We start from the raw sequence: 17,966 nt of genomic DNA, 5'->3' as shown, positions 1-17,966 counted from the left end.
TCTCTCTCTCTCTCTCTCTCTCTCACACACACACACACACACACACACACACACACACACACACACACACACATACTTCTCCAAAAAACACCCCCAAACATAGTTTCTTTAAAAAACAGGCAGTGATGGCATAGGCCTTTAATCCCAGCACTTGGGAGGCCACTTGGGAGGCAGAGGCAGGCAGATCTCTTGTGAGTTCTAGGATAGCCTGGTCTACAGAGTGAGTTCCAAGACATCCAGGGCTCTGTAGAGAAAACCTGCCTCAGGGAGGAAAACAAAACAAAACAAAACAAGGAGGAGGACAAGGTAGGGAGGAGGAGAAGACAAATCAAAGTATATATATGTAAGTATACTGTTGCTCTGTTCAGACGCCCCAGAAGAGGGCATCAGATCCCATTACAGATGGTTGTGAGCCACCATGTGGTTGCTGGGATTTAAACTCAGGACCTCTGGAAGAGCAGTCAGTGCTCTTACCCACTGAGCCATCTCTCCAGCCTGTTTCAAACATCTTTAATAAACCCCCAACACTACTTTAACAATAACAGAACACTCCAAGAGAGAAGGGAGAAATGGAAATTTATTGAAGGCTTACTCAGTGTTACAAACATTCATGTTCACAATGTTTTACAGGTCAGGCAATTAAGGTTAAATAACTTGCCTGAGGTCATGCAGCTAGAGGTGGCAAAGCTGAAAAGCCACCTAGATTCATGTCTCTTTTTGCCCGCCCTACCACCACTTGGCAAGGCACAAATCGCTGTGTTCTTAAACACTCAGGCTTTTGCCCCATACAGTGCCCTGGAATATCAGAAAGGGGCGCTCTCATGCGGGGGGGGGGGGTTACTACTTTTCCTCTGCCAATGCTGTAAGCAGGGGGCATTTCCTCCCATACCCATGCAGCACAGGACAGAAGCTCTGTCCTTCAGCGAGGCAGGGGCAAGCAACATGAGCCCTTGAAGGCAGGAAAGGAACACCTTGGGTGAGTATAGAGCGGATTTCTTTCTGAGCCAGCCAGTGGTGCACAGGGCTGCTGAAGGCTGCTGGTCCTAACCAGCGGACACTTAGGGCTCCAGCACCGCTCTCATCTGTTCAATGTAACGCGCCCAAATCAGAGCCCAGTCTCCCGGCTGCCTCCACTGAGGCTGAGGCTGTGTGGGCGGATGCCATGCTCCAGCCTGCGGGCAGACAAGAGTCGCCTCAGGGAGGAGCCAGAGCTCAAATCACCACAGCTGCGAAGGTGGAGGCTCTCTCGACCTGGTCGACCCCATGGGCTCCTGCGCACCTGGAAGAGGACAGAGAGAGGCCGTCGTCGGTATGGGCCAACCTAAACCGCCAGGCTTTTCTAAGGATGTTCCTGGTTCCCCTAATGCTTACTTGCTTATATCCATGGGCTCCAGTTCCTGTAGGGTCTGGGGACTTCCTAGATAGCTGGAGGAACCGGGTGACCAGGCCCCGGACTGGCCAGCTTCCTTTCAGGTCCCCTAGAGAGTGGGCAGGTGTAGGACCTGAAGGCAGGGGAACCTTCTGGAAGGTGGGCACTGGACGGCGTTTCTCGGCTGAGTGAGCACGTAGCAACTTGGGAGAAGGACAGCGGGCTAGACGGAAAAGGCAGGCTTCGGAGCAGAGCCCTGCAGAGAAAGAGCAAGAAATGTGTGTGGGCTACCCAGTGCCCCCTCACCCTCCGCTGCCTACCCGCAGGCCTGACCTGTGTCTGCAGACGAGATAGAGGCAGCTTCTTCCTCAAGCACTTTGGTATAAAGGTCCCTGAAGTCAGCTGGGGAGCGAAACAAGGACAGTGTGAGATTGCTAGATGAACACACCTCTCCATCTGCATTCAAGGAGCGATCACCTCTGCCTACAGCTAAATGCTATAATGTAGGAAGATGGGCTCTCCAGTGCTGTCATGGGAGTTCGGGCACTTCCTGTGTGGCTGTGAACGATTTCGCTTATCTCTTAGCAACTCAGACTTCTGGTTGATCTGTTGCTATAAAGGAGTGGTTATGTAGCCCAGGCTTAGGCTGTGGAAATGGTTTCAAAATCAAGTCCTCCCACCTCTGTCCCTGGGAGGTGAGCACTCAGGAAGGACACTGCGGGAGTAACTTCACCTCCTCCCTTAGGAATCTCACAAGGACCCAGTCCTAGTGGATTATCCTTCCCCAAACTAGGCTCACCGATGTCGCTGGAGGTGGTAATGCCAGGGTCGCTGTGAGACCTTGGCAGCAGCAGTGGTGGTGGGGGTGTCCGGTGAGGAGGCCGGTGTCCGGGTGGGGTGAGGGAACCTGAGCTATCACTGAATCGACGAGCTGGTGCTCGGGCAGGAGGGGGTGCAGCTGGGCGGCTGCCTCCTCGGGGGACCCGCCGCCTCAGCTCGGGGAAGCATGGTCCCACCCAGGGCGGCCAGCCCTCTAACCGATGGCAACTGCGAGCAGCTGTGGGGGCACCCAGTGGAGGTGGGGCTTCAGGAGCTGAGCAGGAATAAGAGCGGGCGGCCCGTGGGGGTCGCCTTGGCAAGGGACTGTCTTCAAAGGGACCCCGGAGGCCGCAGTCCAGGCTGAGGCAGTAGCCTGCGCGGCTGCGCTGGATGGAGCGGAAGAGCACATAGTCGACGGATCGCACAGAGCCCTGGAGTTCCAGCAGGCATGAATCTTCTGATGGGCTAGAGCCCCCAGGGAGGTCACCAATGGCTGACAACACCAGGGACCCACTGTCCATGGACACTGTGGGTGGCAAGGGAGGGCGAGGTGGGATTTCATCAGGGCAGCTGCTCTTGCCCATTCTGACTCCAGCTTTTATCCTCAAGGAGACAGATAGGCCCAGGGTTCTAAAGTAGCTTCTTTACTCCAAACCTTCAGCTGAACTTGGCCCTGCTTCCCTTCCTTCCGGCCCCACCCTGCCCCTGTCCACTCTGTCCCATTCTGCTCACCGTCCACAATGGAGGCCACCCGCTCACAGACACAGGAACTATCGTGAAGCTGAGGATCAAACAGAGTGGCCTGCAGAAGACACAGGATCAAAAGTCCAGCCTGTCACACTGGCCTGGCCACTCCCATGCTCTGGCAAAAACTATGGCGACCAGAGATTGTCACTCTGTCTGAGTTAGCTGCTTTTTGTTTGCTTTTTGTTTGATTTTTGAAGACGGGGTTTACTGTGTAACTTAGGCTAGCCTTTCAACTCCTAACTTTGCTGCCTCCACTCCCCAAGTGCTGGGATTATAGGCAGATGCCACTACAGCTGGCTTTGTGTAAGTCACTTAAGGGGGCATCAATTTCCATATCTTTATTTTTTATTTATTTATTTTTTTTGAGAAGGTCCCTGAAGCCCTGGTTGGCCTAGAACGCTCTATGCAGACCAGGTTACCCATGATCTTGTGGCGCTTGCTGCTTCTGCCTCTCCAGGGCTGGGATTACAGGAGTGAACCATCATGCCCAGCTACACATCTTTAAAAGAGAAATACTAGTTCATCTCCCACCCACCTCAGCAGCTCTAGGGCAGATCAAAGATGCTAGCGGAGTGTGCTAGCTAAGAGAGACCACGAGAGCGGCTGGGATCCTTGCACGCAGTCGGCTGGGCTCCACACACTGCTCCCAGCCACACCAAGCCCTTTCCTCACCTGGCTGTCTCTTCGCAATCCCATGACGGCCTCGTAAGAAGGGGGACAATCAGTAGGATACAAGGGCACTGGGCTATCCATGGAGCCATTATACGTGATGCTGGCAGGATGAGGGAGAGGATCAGGGTCTGGAAAATGACTCCTACTCCACAGCTATGCCTCCCAGCAATGCCTGCCCCTCTTCTACTCCACAGCTATGCCTCCCAGCAATCCAGCGCCCCCCCCACAGCTATGCCTCCCAGCAATCCAGCGCCCCCCCTCCACAGCTATGCCTCCCAGCAATCCAGCGCCCCCCCTCCANAGCTATGCCTCCCAGCAATCCAGCGCCCCCCCACAGCTATGCCTCCCAGCAATCCAGCGCCCCCCCTCCACAGCTATGCCTCCCAGCAATCCAGCGCCCCCCCCTCCACAGCTATGCCTCCCAGCAATCCAGCGCCCCCCCCACCCCCAGCCTTACCTTTGTGCATCGGTCTCTGAACTGCAGGTGTACTCTGGAGGGTAGTAGGGTGGTGGGGGCACAGGCGGGACAAATTCCTCCAAGTCCAGCATGGTGTGTAGGAGAGGAGCTGGAGGCGAGGATGTGCAAGCCAGGGGCCCTAGGGGGCCTGAGACTGATCGTTCAGGGGCAAGCTGCTAGAGAGCAAGCTTGGTTTCAAATTTCTTTCCTTTCTGCTATTTTTATGGCCCTACTTCCACCAAGAAGATCCAGTTCCAACTTTCCTCAGCCACACCCGGCTTCTTCATCTTGCCTCATGCTGTACCTCCAGCTCTGGCCTTGTCCACCCATATATCTCTCCTTTTTCGTTTCACATCTATCCATAATTGTCACCTGTTCCCTGTCACCATATGACCACCCATCCTTTAAACCCTCCTCTTTCTAGGGCCTTCCCGATTCCACCCCATCCAGTCTTCCTCACTCTCCCTTCCGCACTCAACATCCCCACAGTAACTATCCTCAGGTGACCTAGCGCCCATGCTCAAAATCCAGACCTGTAGCTATGCCTGGCAGGCCCAGTCCCAGCACAGCCACCCCCAGCTCCCACCACACCTGTCTGCTTGGGCCTTGGCTCTCTTCTTACCATATGCACCAGATCCAGGGAGAAGATCTGGACACAGCAGACAATAGCAGAGAGGGTACAGATTATTGCAGCACAAATGGTAAGGCCACAGACGCTGAACAGAAGGTTCTGGGGAAGAAAAAGGAGTAAGGGGCCCAGGACAGGCAAACCTTACACACTTGAGCCTCTGAGAACTCCAGGAGGGGAGCAGAGGAGGAGGCCCAGAATAAGAGTGTAAGAGGAAGGGCTGGGAGGGTTTCTTCACCTTGAGGGCCCCTCTGGCTTCATCACAGGTGGAGTTCAGGGCGACTTTCAGCTCCTGGCCCCACTCTGGGCAAGGTCTGTGTAGGGGGATAGGGGGGCAGCATATGCAGACCTTCCCTTCCTGTGTGGGAGTGGAAAGGGCAAGGCAGCCCGGGGTCAGAGCAAACTCAGGGCTTCCTCCCATCTCTCCTAACCCCTTCTTCCCAGGTCTCCCTGAAATCTCACCATGGAGCACTCTCGGAAGTCCCGAGCCAGCTGAGCGTTCTTACAGGAGAGAACAGAGCCAGCCATGCTAAGCATGACACAGAGCACCGAAAGCAAGGAGAAGAAAGAGATCTGAGGGAAAGAGGGGGGCATCTCAGGGCTCGGAACTTCAGCAGTATCCCTCTTCCACAGAATGAGCCACCCTCTTCTCCTATTAGACAGCTTCTGCCAGCCGTGGACCAACTGGAAAGCTCCTGGGGGGGGGCATAAGGGGAGTATCCCCTCCGGTGTTAGGCACCTGCTTCCCAGTGGGCATCGGACCTTGGCACCTACCACTAGAGTGAATGGCCGCTTCCAGGACACAATGCCAACCAACCCGGAGAACGCCAGCTAGGGACAGAGTGGGCACAGGCTCAGCCTGGCAGGGGAAGCACCTAAGTGAGCCCCTTGCCACAGGATGCACCCAGCTCTGCAAGGAGGGAGAGGACCGGGAGAGGAAGGAAAGACAACTATGTGGGCTTGCAGGTGAGGAGGGGTGGGGCCTAAGACGCTTCCCCCACCCCAGTACTATGTACTCTTTGGACCCGACTCACCGAGAACCCAGCCCAAGAAGGGCAGGACCTCTTGATGCTCTCGGTGGTGGTGACAGAGGAGGCCACCATGCTGAAGGTTATCACCAGGATGCCCAAGAGCACCTGGGCTAGCCCCAACGTGAGCAGGGCCTGGAGCCAGGGTCGGTGGAGGCGGAGGTGGGTAAGGCCCCGGGTACTGGGCCGGCTGGTCAGCGAGCGACTGGAGTCACTGGGCGAGGGCATCATGCCTGCCGCCCAGTTGCTCGCACCACGCTAGGTCCCCCTTGATACTTGTGAGCATCTCAGAAGCACCCAAGCCCTGGTTCTTTATCCTTTCCACAGCCCTCGCTGTAAAGCCCACCTCCTGGCTAGGTCCTCTGGGGCATCGCCCAGGGACGCCAGCTGGAAGGAGGCCCAAAGGAGGGGCGTCACGAAGGGACAGTGAGGGGTTCCCTCCCCACCACCAAACGGGTACCGTGCCCGGGGAGGCGATGAGGACGCGAGGGCACCGGTTCATTGCATTTCCTTAATGAAGAGGGGTGCCGAGAAGGGCTGCTCCCAGACTGAAGAGTAGCGTTCCGGAGCCCAGGGAAGGGTGGGGAGGGCAAAAGCGAGAGGGATGCAAACAAGTCTACAGAGAGGGGAGAGGTCTGCATGCAGGGACTAGAGGTGCGTTTGGCGATTCAGGGCCGCCTGGTGGGGAGAGGCCGCGGAAACTGTCTCCAGAGTCGCGGACCGCTCCCCTCCCCACCATGCTTGGCTTCCTTAGCTCCTCCAGCTGCAGCAGGTCAGCCTGTGGAGGTGGGGGGATGGTGGATGGTGCGTGGTGCGGAGGAGGGGTGTGGTGGGTGGTGCAATGCATCCCGGGAGCTGTAGTCTGAAAGCAACCCTGGGGAAGGGAGGCGATAGGGAGAGGCCCTCCTCCATCCCTAGCCTCGCCCTGAAGCCTGAGCCGTTAAGGATCATTTCTGGGTCCATTTTCTGCCCTATCAACGCCTCAGGTTCCCGGGATGAGGTGTGCACACCAAAGGGTACTGACTGCTCATTCATCATTAACAGAGGTGTGGCAAACCGAACTGGGGCTCCCCATGTCTCCGGCCAATCGGCCTGCCCACTTTGCCCACTGCAATCCTCTCCTTGCAGAGTGTTTCCACCCCAGTCCCCACTCCATACAATGGCCCAATCTCCAGTAAAGATACAGGAAATGATGGGTGAGTTCCAGTTATACTGTTTTTTCTTTAATTTAAATAACGGAAGAAGACATCCTTGGCACAGCAGAAGGAAACTGGGGTTGGGGTTGTGTGAGAGGTGGCGGCAGCAGTGTGGCCAGATGGGAGATAAAGGCAAATAATAACTGAGTCACAGCGGGCTCTCCACACCTCAAGTCAAGGTTTAAAGTCATGGCTGTGGAATTAAGAGCCCTATAGAAGTCGCCAAGTGGTGATGGCTCCCTGAATCCCAGGGACTTCAGGGATAGGGGCTATCTTGGTTCCCACAGGTGGCAGGCCAGTGGGCGGGTGCAGCAGGGGTCAAGGGGCCCTGAAGGCATTTTCAGCAGCCCCTGCAGCTGCATTGGCAGCAGCCGTTCGAACCGCAGGGTTGGAGAAGACACCAGCAGCAAATTCTTGTTGGGCCTTCTGAAAGCTGGCACCCGTTTGGCGGTACAGGGAGTGGATCTGCAAGATGGGAGAGATTATAAGCGAGGCAGGCCCCTCATACCCCATCCCAGGAGGACAGCACCACTCACCAGTCTCCTGCTGCGTTTTACCTTTCCCTCTGCATTGGCACTCCCTCCAAACACACAAACTCACCCACCCAAGAAAGTCCATTAGTTGATAACCCACCCGCCCTGCCCCGGTTCCTTAATGTTCCACTCAGCAGCCCCTAGGGACCCAATGATCTCACTCCCCAGCCCCACCGTCTCCCGCCCAGCCCTCACCCGCTTCAGCATCACGATTCCCAGCACAGCGATGCCTGTGAAGAGCAGGGCGACCAGCAGCATGAGCACCGCCACGGCAGGTTTGGATCCCACCACCACGAGAGCAGTCACCCAGCCGCTGTGGGAAGATGCGTGGGTGAGGACAGACCACTCCAACGGGGCTCTGCTCTCCCAGCATTCCCTAGAACATACTCCAAGCCCATCGGTAGTCAGGCCTCGGCCAATATGGCGGCATCCCATGAACCAGTCCCACTACATCTATTCTCTTCACACTTTCAAGTCATTTCTGAAGCATCGGCTCCTAGCTCTCATGGCATCCTCATGAAAGACAGGTCCTTCTCACTTCAGGGTGCCCCCTTGATCTTTCGTCCATTGTGACATGGCCTCACCAGAAAAATTAATTTTCAGCCTCTGCTTGCCTTCTACTGCTGTCTTGGCTCTAGCCATAGAGTGCCCTGACTTCAGTTACATTAGCCTCTCCCGAGGAAAAGGCCCACATGACCCTTTGTTGGACAACCCCATTAACTGAGTTGCCCAGTATGGTAGGAAGCGCTGAGGATGGATGGCAGCTCACACACCTGAAGCCCCACCCTGGGATGCCAATGGCCTGGAGGACAAAGAACACATCCTGGACGAAGAAAATGAAGAAAAAAACGAAGAAATTGAATGAACTATCACTCCTGCAAAGAGAAAAAAAGCAAGTGTGGGAAAATGAGGTTCAGAGCAGCTGTGGGGCCTGCATCCCTTCCTCCCATCTCCTCTCACTGCATCTCACTGCAGCCCTTCCCATCGCCTCTCACTGCAACCCTTCCTCCCATCACCTCACTGCATCTTTGTTGCATCTCTTCCTCCCATCTCCTCTCACTGCATCTCACTGCAGCCCTTCCTCCCATCTCCTCTCACTGCAGTCCTTCCTCCCATCACCTCACTGCATCTCTTCCTCCCATTGCCTCTCACTGCATCTCACTGTAGCCCTTCCTCCCATCACCTCTCACTGCAACCCTTCCATGACCTCTCTCACTTACCGGAAAGCCTTATACATCGGGCGGTACCAGCAGACAAAGGAGCAGGGAGTGAAAAGGAGCAGCCAGAGCATAGACAGCCCAAAGCCTGAGCCACTGCCGGTGTCGACACAGAACCTGGCCAGGCAGGCGAAGAAGTTCAGGAGAAGAGCCAGAGTGCTGCCTGAGGGGCAGAGAGGAACAAGGCAGGGTGAAGGGACCCTCTGGACTGCAGCGAGGCCTGTCACATATACCTGCCTAATGGCCCTCATCAAATGTTGCAGCAGAGGGAGAGGATCAACCCCACAGATGAGGCATGAGCTCCTTGCAAAAACTTTGAAAGAATTCCGAATACATTTATGCATGGTGACAGAGGGAAGGGGCAGGCTAAGAACATACATACAATAAAAAAGAATAAGCCTAAAGATTCTTGAATAGATGCTCATAAGTGTCTTGCTCTCAGAGTTGTGTTCTGGGGGCATTTAATAGATTAACCTGTAATGTCTGTCTCCCAAAAAGTCTTCCTACACTTACACATCCAGAGGTAGTACATGGTGGACACTGTCTTCTGAAATTCTTGGGGGATCTCCATAGAGATATCTTGGAAAAAGCAAGGCTTCACAGGGCAAAAAGACGGTAGGGGAGGCCAGTTGTTCTGCCGAGCTGTAAGCACAAAACCAGGAAGACATCAAATATCAGTGCAAGTCAATCAGAGCCACACTCACCTCGCCCTCCATTCCTGTCTTCTCAATCGAGGGTAAAAAGAGGCAAACAGTGGACATCGGCAGGCATGGGATGCATGCCTGCAGCCCCACACTGTGGAGGCTGAGTCAGGAGGACAGAGAGGCCCAGCCCAGCCTGGTCTACAGGAGACTCTTCGAAGACAAAACAAAGAACAAAGAAGTAACAGTAAGCAAATAGTTATTACTTGAAACATCTGAGGCTCCAAAGAGCCTTGCCCAGGTTGATTTTATTCAGCCCTCACAATTCCTCACTCTGTAAATTGAGAAGAACATTCTAGAAAATAGGAAGCTGAAGTGTTCAATCTAAAGTACCAAAGGTTGGGGTGTGTATCGTTGGGTTGAGGCTGAGACACCCCAAGGGTGTATACCGCCCAAAGGGCTACAGAGAAGGCTCAGTGATCAGAAACACTTGTTGCTCTTGCAGAGGCCCAGAGTTGGTTCCCAGGACCCACATGTGGGCTTACAACAGCCTGTAACTGCAGCACCAGGGCATCTGTGGCCCTCTTCTGGTCTCCATGGACACAGCATACATATGGTGTGCTGATATACGTGCAGGCAAAACACTCATACACATAAAAGAAAAATATTAGAAAGAAATCTTTTAAAAACTACCCATTCTGCTATGAGCCCATGGCTATGAAACAGTGTCAACTATAATTAAATGTAAATTTAACAATGCGACTGATGACCCCATGCTCCTTCTAATCTGTCACCCTAACCAGGCTCCACTTACTGCCTGCACCACCCAGGGCGACATGCTGCAGTTCTCGCTCCCGGCGGTCCAACTCCTCTGCCTTCCGGTTGAGTTCCTCCTGCTTCTTCAGCAGCTCAGCAGTGGCCGCTGCAGCCGAGGCCTACCCGGCATGAGAGAGGCAGCACAAGAGAGGCAGGTGTGAACTTGAGGTCCAGTCCTGGCCCCCACCCACCCACACACACACACTGTTTACCTGGGTGCTGTAGGAGCCGTAGTTCTTGGGCTCTGTGGGGCTGAGCTTTCTTGAGGACTGTACAGAGGGAGCGGAGGGTGGCGGCAGAGGTGCTGGGGCCGGGGTAGGAGGCTCATAGGCTGGTGGGGGCTGCTGGAGACAAGCCTTAGACATCATCTAGTTCCTGTAACTCAGCAGCATATCCCTAGAGGTTAGCAACCTCACTGGGTATTTTGGTTTTGAGAAGACAGGTACGTGGGTTGGTCTCGACCTTACAATCCTCCTTCCTCAGGCTAAGCACTGGGATTGACAGCTCTGTGCCACGTTCCTAAGCTACTTGTGTGAATGTAAGTTGGGCAACTCCATCAGAGCCGCAGCAGTCCTGCTCAGCCTCTTACATCCAATGCCATCAGCAATTATCCACATCTAGCTTTTCTAATTTTTTAAAATTTCATTTACCTATTGTGTGTGAAAGTTCGTGTGTGTGTGTGTGTGTGTGTGTACACTCTCTCATGGTATGCGCATGGAGGTCACAATGAGTTTGTTCTCAACTTCATCACCTTCTTGGGGGACTGGCTGAAGTCAGGTTTTAGTCTAGGCTGCAAACTGAGCCTTTACCCATTAATCCATCTGACTGTTTTTTGAGACAGGGTCTCACATGCCATCCTGGTCTTCAATTTGCTACTAGCTAAGGGTGACTTCTTATACACCTGCCTCTACCTCTCAAATGCTAGGATTATATACCAGGGCCACCATACTGGGTTCTTGTAGTGCTGAGGTCCAGGGTAGAACACTTGGTAGGCAAGCACTCAACTGAGCTACATCCCCACAGCTCCCCCCTAGCTTTACTTTCTTTTACTGCCCCCCCCCCCCATTTGCCCTCTGATGGCACAGGTTTCTCAACTATGACTAGCCCCAACCTCGATTCTCTTCAAACAAGTCTTCCCTGGACTGACTTCTAGAACTCAAAACTAGAAGGCTCTTTTGCCCGAGATTAGGTTTGGCCTGGCTAATGTCTCTCGGGAAGCTAAAAGCACAGCACTTCATCATTTGGTTGCATTAACAAAGTCCCCAGTATGCTCAGACCGCGCTCATGGAACACTCGGCTCTCCCTGCTCTACTGTGCTCCCTCTAATTGCTCACCTCTCGGTTCTCAAAGGGGTTGTAGACGTCCAGCGTGGCATACTGCTGGCTGGGTCGGTGCTGGATCACGGCTGGGTCCTGAGAGCAGAGACTGGGCTCAGCGGGCAGTCGGTGTCAAAGGAATTCCTAGGAACTTCCCGAAACTGCTCGTGGTTCCCAATACTGAGCCTTTGGTGCCACGCAGTTGTCCCCAACATTTGCCTTCAAGTCTATCACTCTACATAGCTAGAACCCGCTCATTGAAGGGGCAGAGCCCGCAACCCTTTAGCTCCCCATGTTCACTGGTCTCGAGCTACCGCCACCTTCACGTAGCGACACTTCTACCCCGGGTCAAGTCACAAATGGGAATAGCATTCCGACCCCACTGAAATAGCAGACTGGCCAAAGGCCGGTGCAAATCACCTGAAAGGGATTGTCAAGCTCGCCGGAGTCGGGGAATGGATTCCCGGTGTCTCTGCTCTGAGCCATGTTTGCAAGTGAACCCGGCCGCCCCTGCCCTCCACGCCCCTGCCGCGGCAGTACGGCGGTGGCGGACCAAAGAACTCCCTCGGTGTGCTTGGTCCACTCGCTTCCCTGTGCTCCAATTGGTTGAAGCAACCGGAAGAGTCGCGAAGATTCCCGCAGCAGCAGTGGACTACGCCTGCGCCTCAGTTGGAGGAGAAAAAAAAAAAAAAAACCCAAAGCGGGAAGTACAGCACGTGATATCCCTAAGCCAGTCTCCGCAGCCTAGAGTCACACTTCCTCCACGTGATTTCCTAGCAGGCAGGAACTACATATCCCAAGTAGCCTCACGTAAGCAGCACAGAAGGGATATTTGTGCACTGGCCAGTGGCGGGAGGCTCAGTTGTCTTCATGGGTTTCTGGATCAATTGAAGGGCATAACCTCAAGGCTACTGTCACTATCCATTTATTTACAGGGCCAAAGCTATTTCCTGACATTCACTACTCTAGATCACACAAGTTCTACCTGATTGCATCTATTTTAATTTTTACTACTTCTGAGTACAAAGTGCATATAAGTGGCTCTAAGTCGGCAGGACAAAGAGGCCTTTATACCCAAATTCAGATGGCTACCAATCATTTCACCCTTCACCCCAGTACCCTCGAACCTCAAATTCCAGGGATTGGGGGGTCAGATGAAGCATGTCATTTTATTTCACAAAGACTGTACAAAATCCCTTATAAAACATGGGGTAGACACCACCTGGTTACGTCATTCTGCCCCCCATCTGCCTCCACATGAGGGGCAGATGAGGTTGGGAGAGTGTAAATAGTAGTATATACATGTCAGGGGTTGAATCGATAGGTACAAGTTCTGTCATATTTACACTATTCCACATATTCACAGGTACAAAGGAGCCAGGGGCTGGAGAGAGGGCGAGTTCTGGCTCTGTTCTTTTGTATAAAAAAGCACCAGTGTCCTGGATTGGACGCCCACTGCTAGACAATGAGCAGGGGGCCCAAAGCCTGATTGTCACCGACTGATATCCCGACTGGAGTCCCACAACTTGGTGTTGGGTGGCTCAGTCCGAAGGCAGGCGAAGAAAGGATGCTGAAGGGCTTCACCTAAGGTCAGCCGCTTAGCAGGCTCATACTCTAGCATATTTTCAATCAGATCGAAGAGCTGGTGGTGGTCCTCTGCCTCTGAGGTCAGATACCGCTGGTGGAGGGCAGGAAGAAGGTAAGGCAATGCCTTACAAACTTCATTCTCTTCCTTTCCTTCTCAAGACAGGGTCTCTCTCACTGTGCAGTCGAGGCTGTGCTGGAGCTATGCACTGCAGCTGACTTGGAACTCCTGCCTCAGCCTCACAAGAGCCCCTCAAGTGCTGGGATTGCAGGCTGTGCCACCTACGAATCCCTGCTTCCTCTAAAACCCTACTTTTGCTCTTTAGAAAAAGAACCAAAGCTCGGTTTGCATGGAATTGAAAGCTACCTTATCACAACATTATGTGGTCATAATATTTCTGATATTACAGCTCAACCTACCTTCCCACTAGCACAATGAATCCTTCATATTCTAAGTTTTACTTATATATACTTGTCAACCTCACGAATCTTCCTTAGCTCCACACTGAAGTGTAAAGTGTAAGCTTTTCAAAGGTAGTTTATTCTTTTCTGTCTGACCTTAAGAATCCAGGCCACTGCTTTCCTCTGGTTGTCTATAGATGAGGTTATCTGTGAACCCTCTCTCTTCTCTGTCCACTGTTGACCAAATTGTCTTCTTCCAATGTTCCTCCCCCTCCTGCCCTAACCTCCAATTATAAAGTGCATTCCAGGGGCCAACCACCCTAAGACAGAAGCAACCTTTAGATGGTGGACCATACTCCTCCCTGGCCAGGCTCACCCGCAGAGGTTTGCAGTTCTCACGAACGTAGCGCCCAGCTGAGGTGTTCTCATCCCAATCCAGGCGACCCCGATAAAAATATTTCTGTTTTCTAGAGGGGAAGGGGAGGTTTGTGCATCAGAAGGCTCCACTTCTATAAAATCCTTTCCCTTGTTTACCCAACTGAAAGTAAGTGGGGGCTAGGGAGACATCAATGAAAACAAGAAAATGAGGCCTAACAGACAAACTCAGTGAGGAGAGAAGCTCAAGTGCCTCCCGCGCAAGGGTCACCTTGTCTTTCTGATCATCCGAGAAGGGACAGGACCCAGGATCCTTTCCATCATGGCTAGATGCTCTCTGTTGTCATGGGTCTGGGAAACAAAGCGAGCAGAGCATAGGATGCAGAAAGCAGCACTGGGGACTAGTTGCCATATGGACAATATGTAGGACTGAGCAGGACTGTCCTCCAGCAGCCCGGTATTACCCCACCATTTACCTGGAAGAGGGTGAAGCCAACGTAGTACTCAAAGATGATGCAGCCTATGCTCCATACGTCGCATGGCTGTGACCAGCCCAACTCTGTAGTGAGGAGGAAAAGGACTAAGATGCCTAGGATATGCTCCCCTGATATCCCACACCCTGGGCAGCCCTGAGCTCCCTTACCCAGGATGACCTCAGGGGCTCGGTAATGGCGAGTGGAGACAATGGTGCTATGGTGTTCATGGTCAAAGGTGGCACTGCCGAAGTCCACCACCCGCACAGCTGTGCTCTTCACACTGCGCTCATCTCGCTTCTAGGAGCAAAGCAGATGGGAGTGACTCTCCATGACACTGGGGGGCTCATACACAGATGGGAGTGACTCTCCATCACACTGGGGCTCAGACACTCAGCTGCTTCAGAGCCTGGAAAGGGTAGCCTGTACCCTGATACCGAGAAAAACTAGGCTCCTAGTATTTTTTTGTTGTTGTTTAGAACAGGCTCTCCTTATGTACCCCAGGCAGGCTTTGAACCTGCAGCAATTCTACCTCAGAGCCTCCCACGTGCTGGGATACAGGCATAGGCCACCACACCCAGCTCTCACAGTAGCGCTGTAAGAGCAGGAAAGGAAGAAGACTAAGAAATGATATGGGATAATGTGGAAGTCTCAAAAGCCAAGTGGTCCAGTGGTCTGCCCCTCTGGACAGAGGGCAGCTCCCGTCCATCTTACCTTCTCTAGGTTGTAGGTGAGTTCGTAGTCTGAATTCACAAACAGAATATTTTCAGGTTTGAGGTCCGTATGTGTCAACTTGTTCTCATGGAGGACTGCAGGGGAGAAGGCTAGATCAGGCTTGATCCAGGTGGCTAGAACTAACTGCAAGCAGCTTACCCTGAGTACTAGAGACAAAGCTAGTGAGGAGGCAGGCCCAGACTCTACTGGGGCTACTTTCTGCACACCAACCAAATAAAATGGCTGGCCTAAGGGCTGCCCTTAGTAATATAAAATGCACATATTGTTCATCTGATAGAAAAGCAGCAGTGTACCTAAGTGGGAGGTTTTTGGTCGTATGACTGATCTATGTGACCGCCTAACATTCTGCAAATTCAATTGATACAGAGAAATAGCTACTCTAGATTCTGAAGCTGGTGCCTCAGCCCAATGACCCAGGGTTCTTGCATCTGCTGTGTAAAGAGCACCTCATTAGACAAACCTAAGACTCTAGCAAGAGCACCTCTGTGCTTGTTGTACGGTACTTTTCCAAAAAAGAGATGGGGCAAAGACACTAAGTGCTGTGTATTCAGTAAGAACAACTGGTAATGATAAAGATGTCAGTCAAGGCAGTAAGTCGGAGGAGGAGCTGCCATGACAGTAGCAGGTGTGAGAGTGAGCTGACTGCTTAGGAGCACGCCTAGCTCACAAGTATACACAAGAGGCCGGATGGAGGAAAGGGCTGCCCCAGAGTTCGCCTCAGCCCACCCCACTCACACTTGACGGCCTGGCAGAGCTGGAAGGCCATGTGGCGCACTTGGTGGATGGGGTAGGGCAGGTAGTTGTTGTCTTTGAGGAAATCGAAGGTGCTAAGGCCCAGAAGCTCAAAGGAGATACACATGTGGCCATGGTAGTCAAACCAGTCAAACATCTGGACACAGAGGCTGGAGAGAGACAGGGGAAGTTGGATATCTAATAAGTTCCCAAAGCCTGGCACCCCACCAAAAGGAAAGACTGCATAGTTGTTGATTCCACAGTCGTATAAAAACATGCTAGATAATGTCTCTAGTAAGGGCTAGGAATATAGTTCAGTTGGGAGAGTGCCTACTTAGCATGCAGAAGGCCCAAGTTCAATCTGCAGCATTCCATATAACAATTATGATGGCATGAACCTGTAATCTCAGCATTTGGGAGGTGGAGGCAGGAGAATCAAAAATTCAAGATTATCCTCGACTACATAGTAAGTTTGTTTGTTTTGTTTTTTGTTTTTCGAGACAGGGTTTCTCTGTGCTTTGGCTGTCCTGGAACTCACTTTGTAGACCAGGCTAGCCTCAAACTCAGAAATCCGCCTGCCTCTGCCTCCCAAGTACTGGGATTAAAGGTGTGCGCCACCACCGCCCGGCGTACATAGTAAGTTTGAAGACGTTTGCCTGGGCTACATGATACCCTGTCACTTAAAAACAAACAAACAAACAAACAAACAAAAACAATTAAAATCATCAACAAAATTCAGGTCATCTAGAGAATGGCCAAAAGGAAGGACCAAAAAGTACTACCTGCCAAATTCTCCCAAACATGCTTTTGTACTATTCTGAATAGTTCAAAATTTATTCACTATAAATTTTCCTGTCATACAAGAGGCCATGTTCAAATCTCAGCCCTCAGAACAAGGAAAACAAAATCTATTTGTCCAGCAGGGTAGGGAGGCGCACTTCTGCAAGTAGAGCCCACAGGAGTCAGAGCCAGGGGATCACAGTGAATTTGAGGCCAACTTAGGTTATGTAGTATGGTCCTGTCTCAAATAAAGAAATGTGAAAAACGAAACAACAAACAAAACAAAACAACTCTTTGCTCAAGAGCTATTAGCACCAAATTCCAAACAACATGGGTTCTCAGTTACCAAAGTCACCTACCTCTTTTTGTTGTCTGGGTCTCACTCAAACAGTCTGACCTAGAACTTTCTATGTCCTGGTCACATTCTGGTCTCAAATTCATGAGCCACTATATCCCAGCCCCATCCCCTGAACTTTAGTATCAGCCACTGCGTTGGCGAAGTTTATAGTGTATGTTAAATCTTATCTGGGCTGGGGATATGGCTCAGTTGGTAAAGTATCTGCCTACATATACAGAAGTTTAATACCTGATACCACATAAAACTAGGTACACTTCGGGCTGGAGATGGTTAAGCGGGTAAAAGCACTGACTGCTCTTCCAAATGTTCCGAGTTCAAATCCCAGCAATCACATGGTGGCCTAACACCACCTGTAACGAGATTTGACTTTCTCTTCTGGAGTGTCTGAAGACAGCTACAGTGTACTTACATATAATAAATGAATAAATCTTTAAAACAAACAAACCCTAGGTACACTTCTATAATGGTAGGCAGAGACAAAAGGATCAAGAGTTTAAGGTTATCTTTGCCTTTGGCAATAAGAATGAGCAGAAGCTAGCCTGGCCTAAATGAGGTACTGCCTCAAAGCAAATAAACCAATCAACCTTAACTGTAACAATCTTATTTAATTTTAGCCAATGAACAGCATGTGAACAAAACTGTTACTGTACGAACACCCACAGAGTCAACATAATTCTAGAGCCTGTTACTCTTCTTCAATTAGAATCAAGTCCTGTGCATTTCAGGACAGTGTTCCACTACCAGTCCCAATGTTTCATTTCAAACATTTTATTTTAATGATGTGAGCTAGTTATTGCACATGACTGCAGATTTCTGAAGAGGCTAGAGGTGCTGGATCCCCAGAACTATTCTGTTTCATTTCGAGATAGGGTTTCACTGCATAGCCCTGGCTGTCCTGGAACTTACTCTGCAGACCAGGCTGGTCTCGAACTCAGAGATCTGCCTACACATGGCTCTGAGTGTTGAGATTAAAGGCATGCACAACTAGTGCCTGCCTCCCATAGAGAAATTTTAAATTTCTGTGTGGGTGCTGGGAACTGAACTCAAGTCTTATCCTATCACTTTTTCTTTCTTTTTTTTTTTTTTTT

General features: G+C 51.8%; 3 protein-coding genes across 10 annotated transcripts in view; all 3 read right to left on the bottom strand.

The window, feature by feature from the left end:
* Positions 1-559: 559 nt before the first annotated feature.
* On the bottom strand, positions 560-6,532 carry Fam189b (family with sequence similarity 189 member B). Of its 2 annotated transcripts, none has more exons than XM_021195702.2 (12): positions 5,727-6,532; positions 5,467-5,523; positions 5,155-5,265; positions 4,931-5,050; positions 4,687-4,794; positions 4,065-4,240; positions 3,608-3,707; positions 2,921-2,990; positions 2,169-2,714; positions 1,703-1,771; positions 1,372-1,625; positions 560-1,279 (listed from the first exon to the last, which is right to left on the bottom strand). In XM_021195702.2, exons 1-12 carry the CDS (start codon positions 5,949-5,951, stop codon positions 1,106-1,108), a joined length of 2,010 nt encoding a protein of 669 aa, XP_021051361.1. In that variant the 5' UTR covers positions 5,952-6,532; the 3' UTR covers positions 560-1,105. The 2 variants fall into 2 exon arrangements, with proteins under 2 accessions (XP_021051361.1, XP_021051362.1); XM_021195703.1 differs by having other exon boundaries at positions 4,065-4,237; positions 5,727-6,518.
* A 384-nt stretch (positions 6,533-6,916) lies between these two features.
* Scamp3 (secretory carrier membrane protein 3) lies at positions 6,917-12,109 on the bottom strand. 2 transcript variants are annotated; one of them, XM_021197127.1, is made up of 9 exons: positions 11,860-12,109; positions 11,458-11,535; positions 10,336-10,464; positions 10,122-10,242; positions 9,180-9,308; positions 8,670-8,829; positions 8,223-8,324; positions 7,645-7,762; positions 6,917-7,381 (listed from the first exon to the last, which is right to left on the bottom strand). In XM_021197127.1, exons 1-9 carry the CDS (start codon positions 11,923-11,925, stop codon positions 7,235-7,237), a joined length of 1,050 nt encoding a protein of 349 aa, XP_021052786.1. In that variant the 5' UTR covers positions 11,926-12,109; the 3' UTR covers positions 6,917-7,234. The 2 variants fall into 2 exon arrangements, with proteins under 2 accessions (XP_021052786.1, XP_021052785.1); XM_021197126.1 differs by having other exon boundaries at positions 6,922-7,381; positions 10,336-10,467.
* A 475-nt stretch (positions 12,110-12,584) lies between these two features.
* Positions 12,585-17,966, bottom strand: part of Clk2 (CDC like kinase 2) — a 12,003-nt gene continuing 6,621 nt past the window's right edge. For all 6 annotated transcript variants that reach the window (XM_021197123.2, XM_021197125.2, XM_021197124.1 and 3 more), the window contains 7 exons: positions 15,744-15,910; positions 14,988-15,082; positions 14,444-14,573; positions 14,277-14,359; positions 14,072-14,151; positions 13,802-13,892; positions 12,585-13,117 (listed from right to left, as the gene is read on the bottom strand). In XM_021197123.2, the coding sequence (XP_021052782.1) occupies positions 12,932-13,117; positions 13,802-13,892; positions 14,072-14,151; positions 14,277-14,359; positions 14,444-14,573; positions 14,988-15,082; positions 15,744-15,910 (832 nt within the window). In that variant the 3' untranslated portion in view covers positions 12,585-12,931. The remainder of the gene's footprint in view (positions 13,118-13,801; positions 13,893-14,071; positions 14,152-14,276; positions 14,360-14,443; positions 14,574-14,987; positions 15,083-15,743; positions 15,911-17,966) is intronic.

This window comes from Mus pahari, chromosome 4 (genome assembly GCF_900095145.1).
Source record: "Mus pahari chromosome 4, PAHARI_EIJ_v1.1, whole genome shotgun sequence".
Taxonomy (NCBI): domain Eukaryota; kingdom Metazoa; phylum Chordata; class Mammalia; order Rodentia; family Muridae; genus Mus; species Mus pahari.
This window is presented reverse-complemented; position numbering and strand designations above follow the sequence as displayed.

Coding starts and splice junctions, on each gene's coding strand:
- Fam189b (XM_021195702.2), bottom strand. CDS start 5,951: ATGATGCCCTCGCCCAGTGACTCCAGTCGCTCGCTGACCAGCCGGCCC. Junction 4,795..4,930: donor AAGCCAGAGGGGCCCTCAAG/GTGAAGAAACCC, acceptor TTTCTTCCCCAG/AACCTTCTGTTCAGCGTCTG. Junction 1,280..1,371: donor GAGCCCATGGATATAAGCAA/GTAAGCATTAGG, acceptor GTCCTCTTCCAG/GTGCGCAGGAGCCCATGGGG.
- Scamp3 (XM_021197126.1), bottom strand. CDS start 11,925: ATGGCTCAGAGCAGAGACACCGGGAATCCATTCCCCGACTCCGGCGAG. Junction 9,309..10,121: donor CGCCCTGGGTGGTGCAGGCA/GTAAGTGGAGCC, acceptor TTGTGCTTACAG/CTCGGCAGAACAACTGGCCT. Junction 7,763..8,222: donor ATCCCAGGGTGGGGCTTCAG/GTGTGTGAGCTG, acceptor ATCTTCCCACAG/CGGCTGGGTGACTGCTCTCG.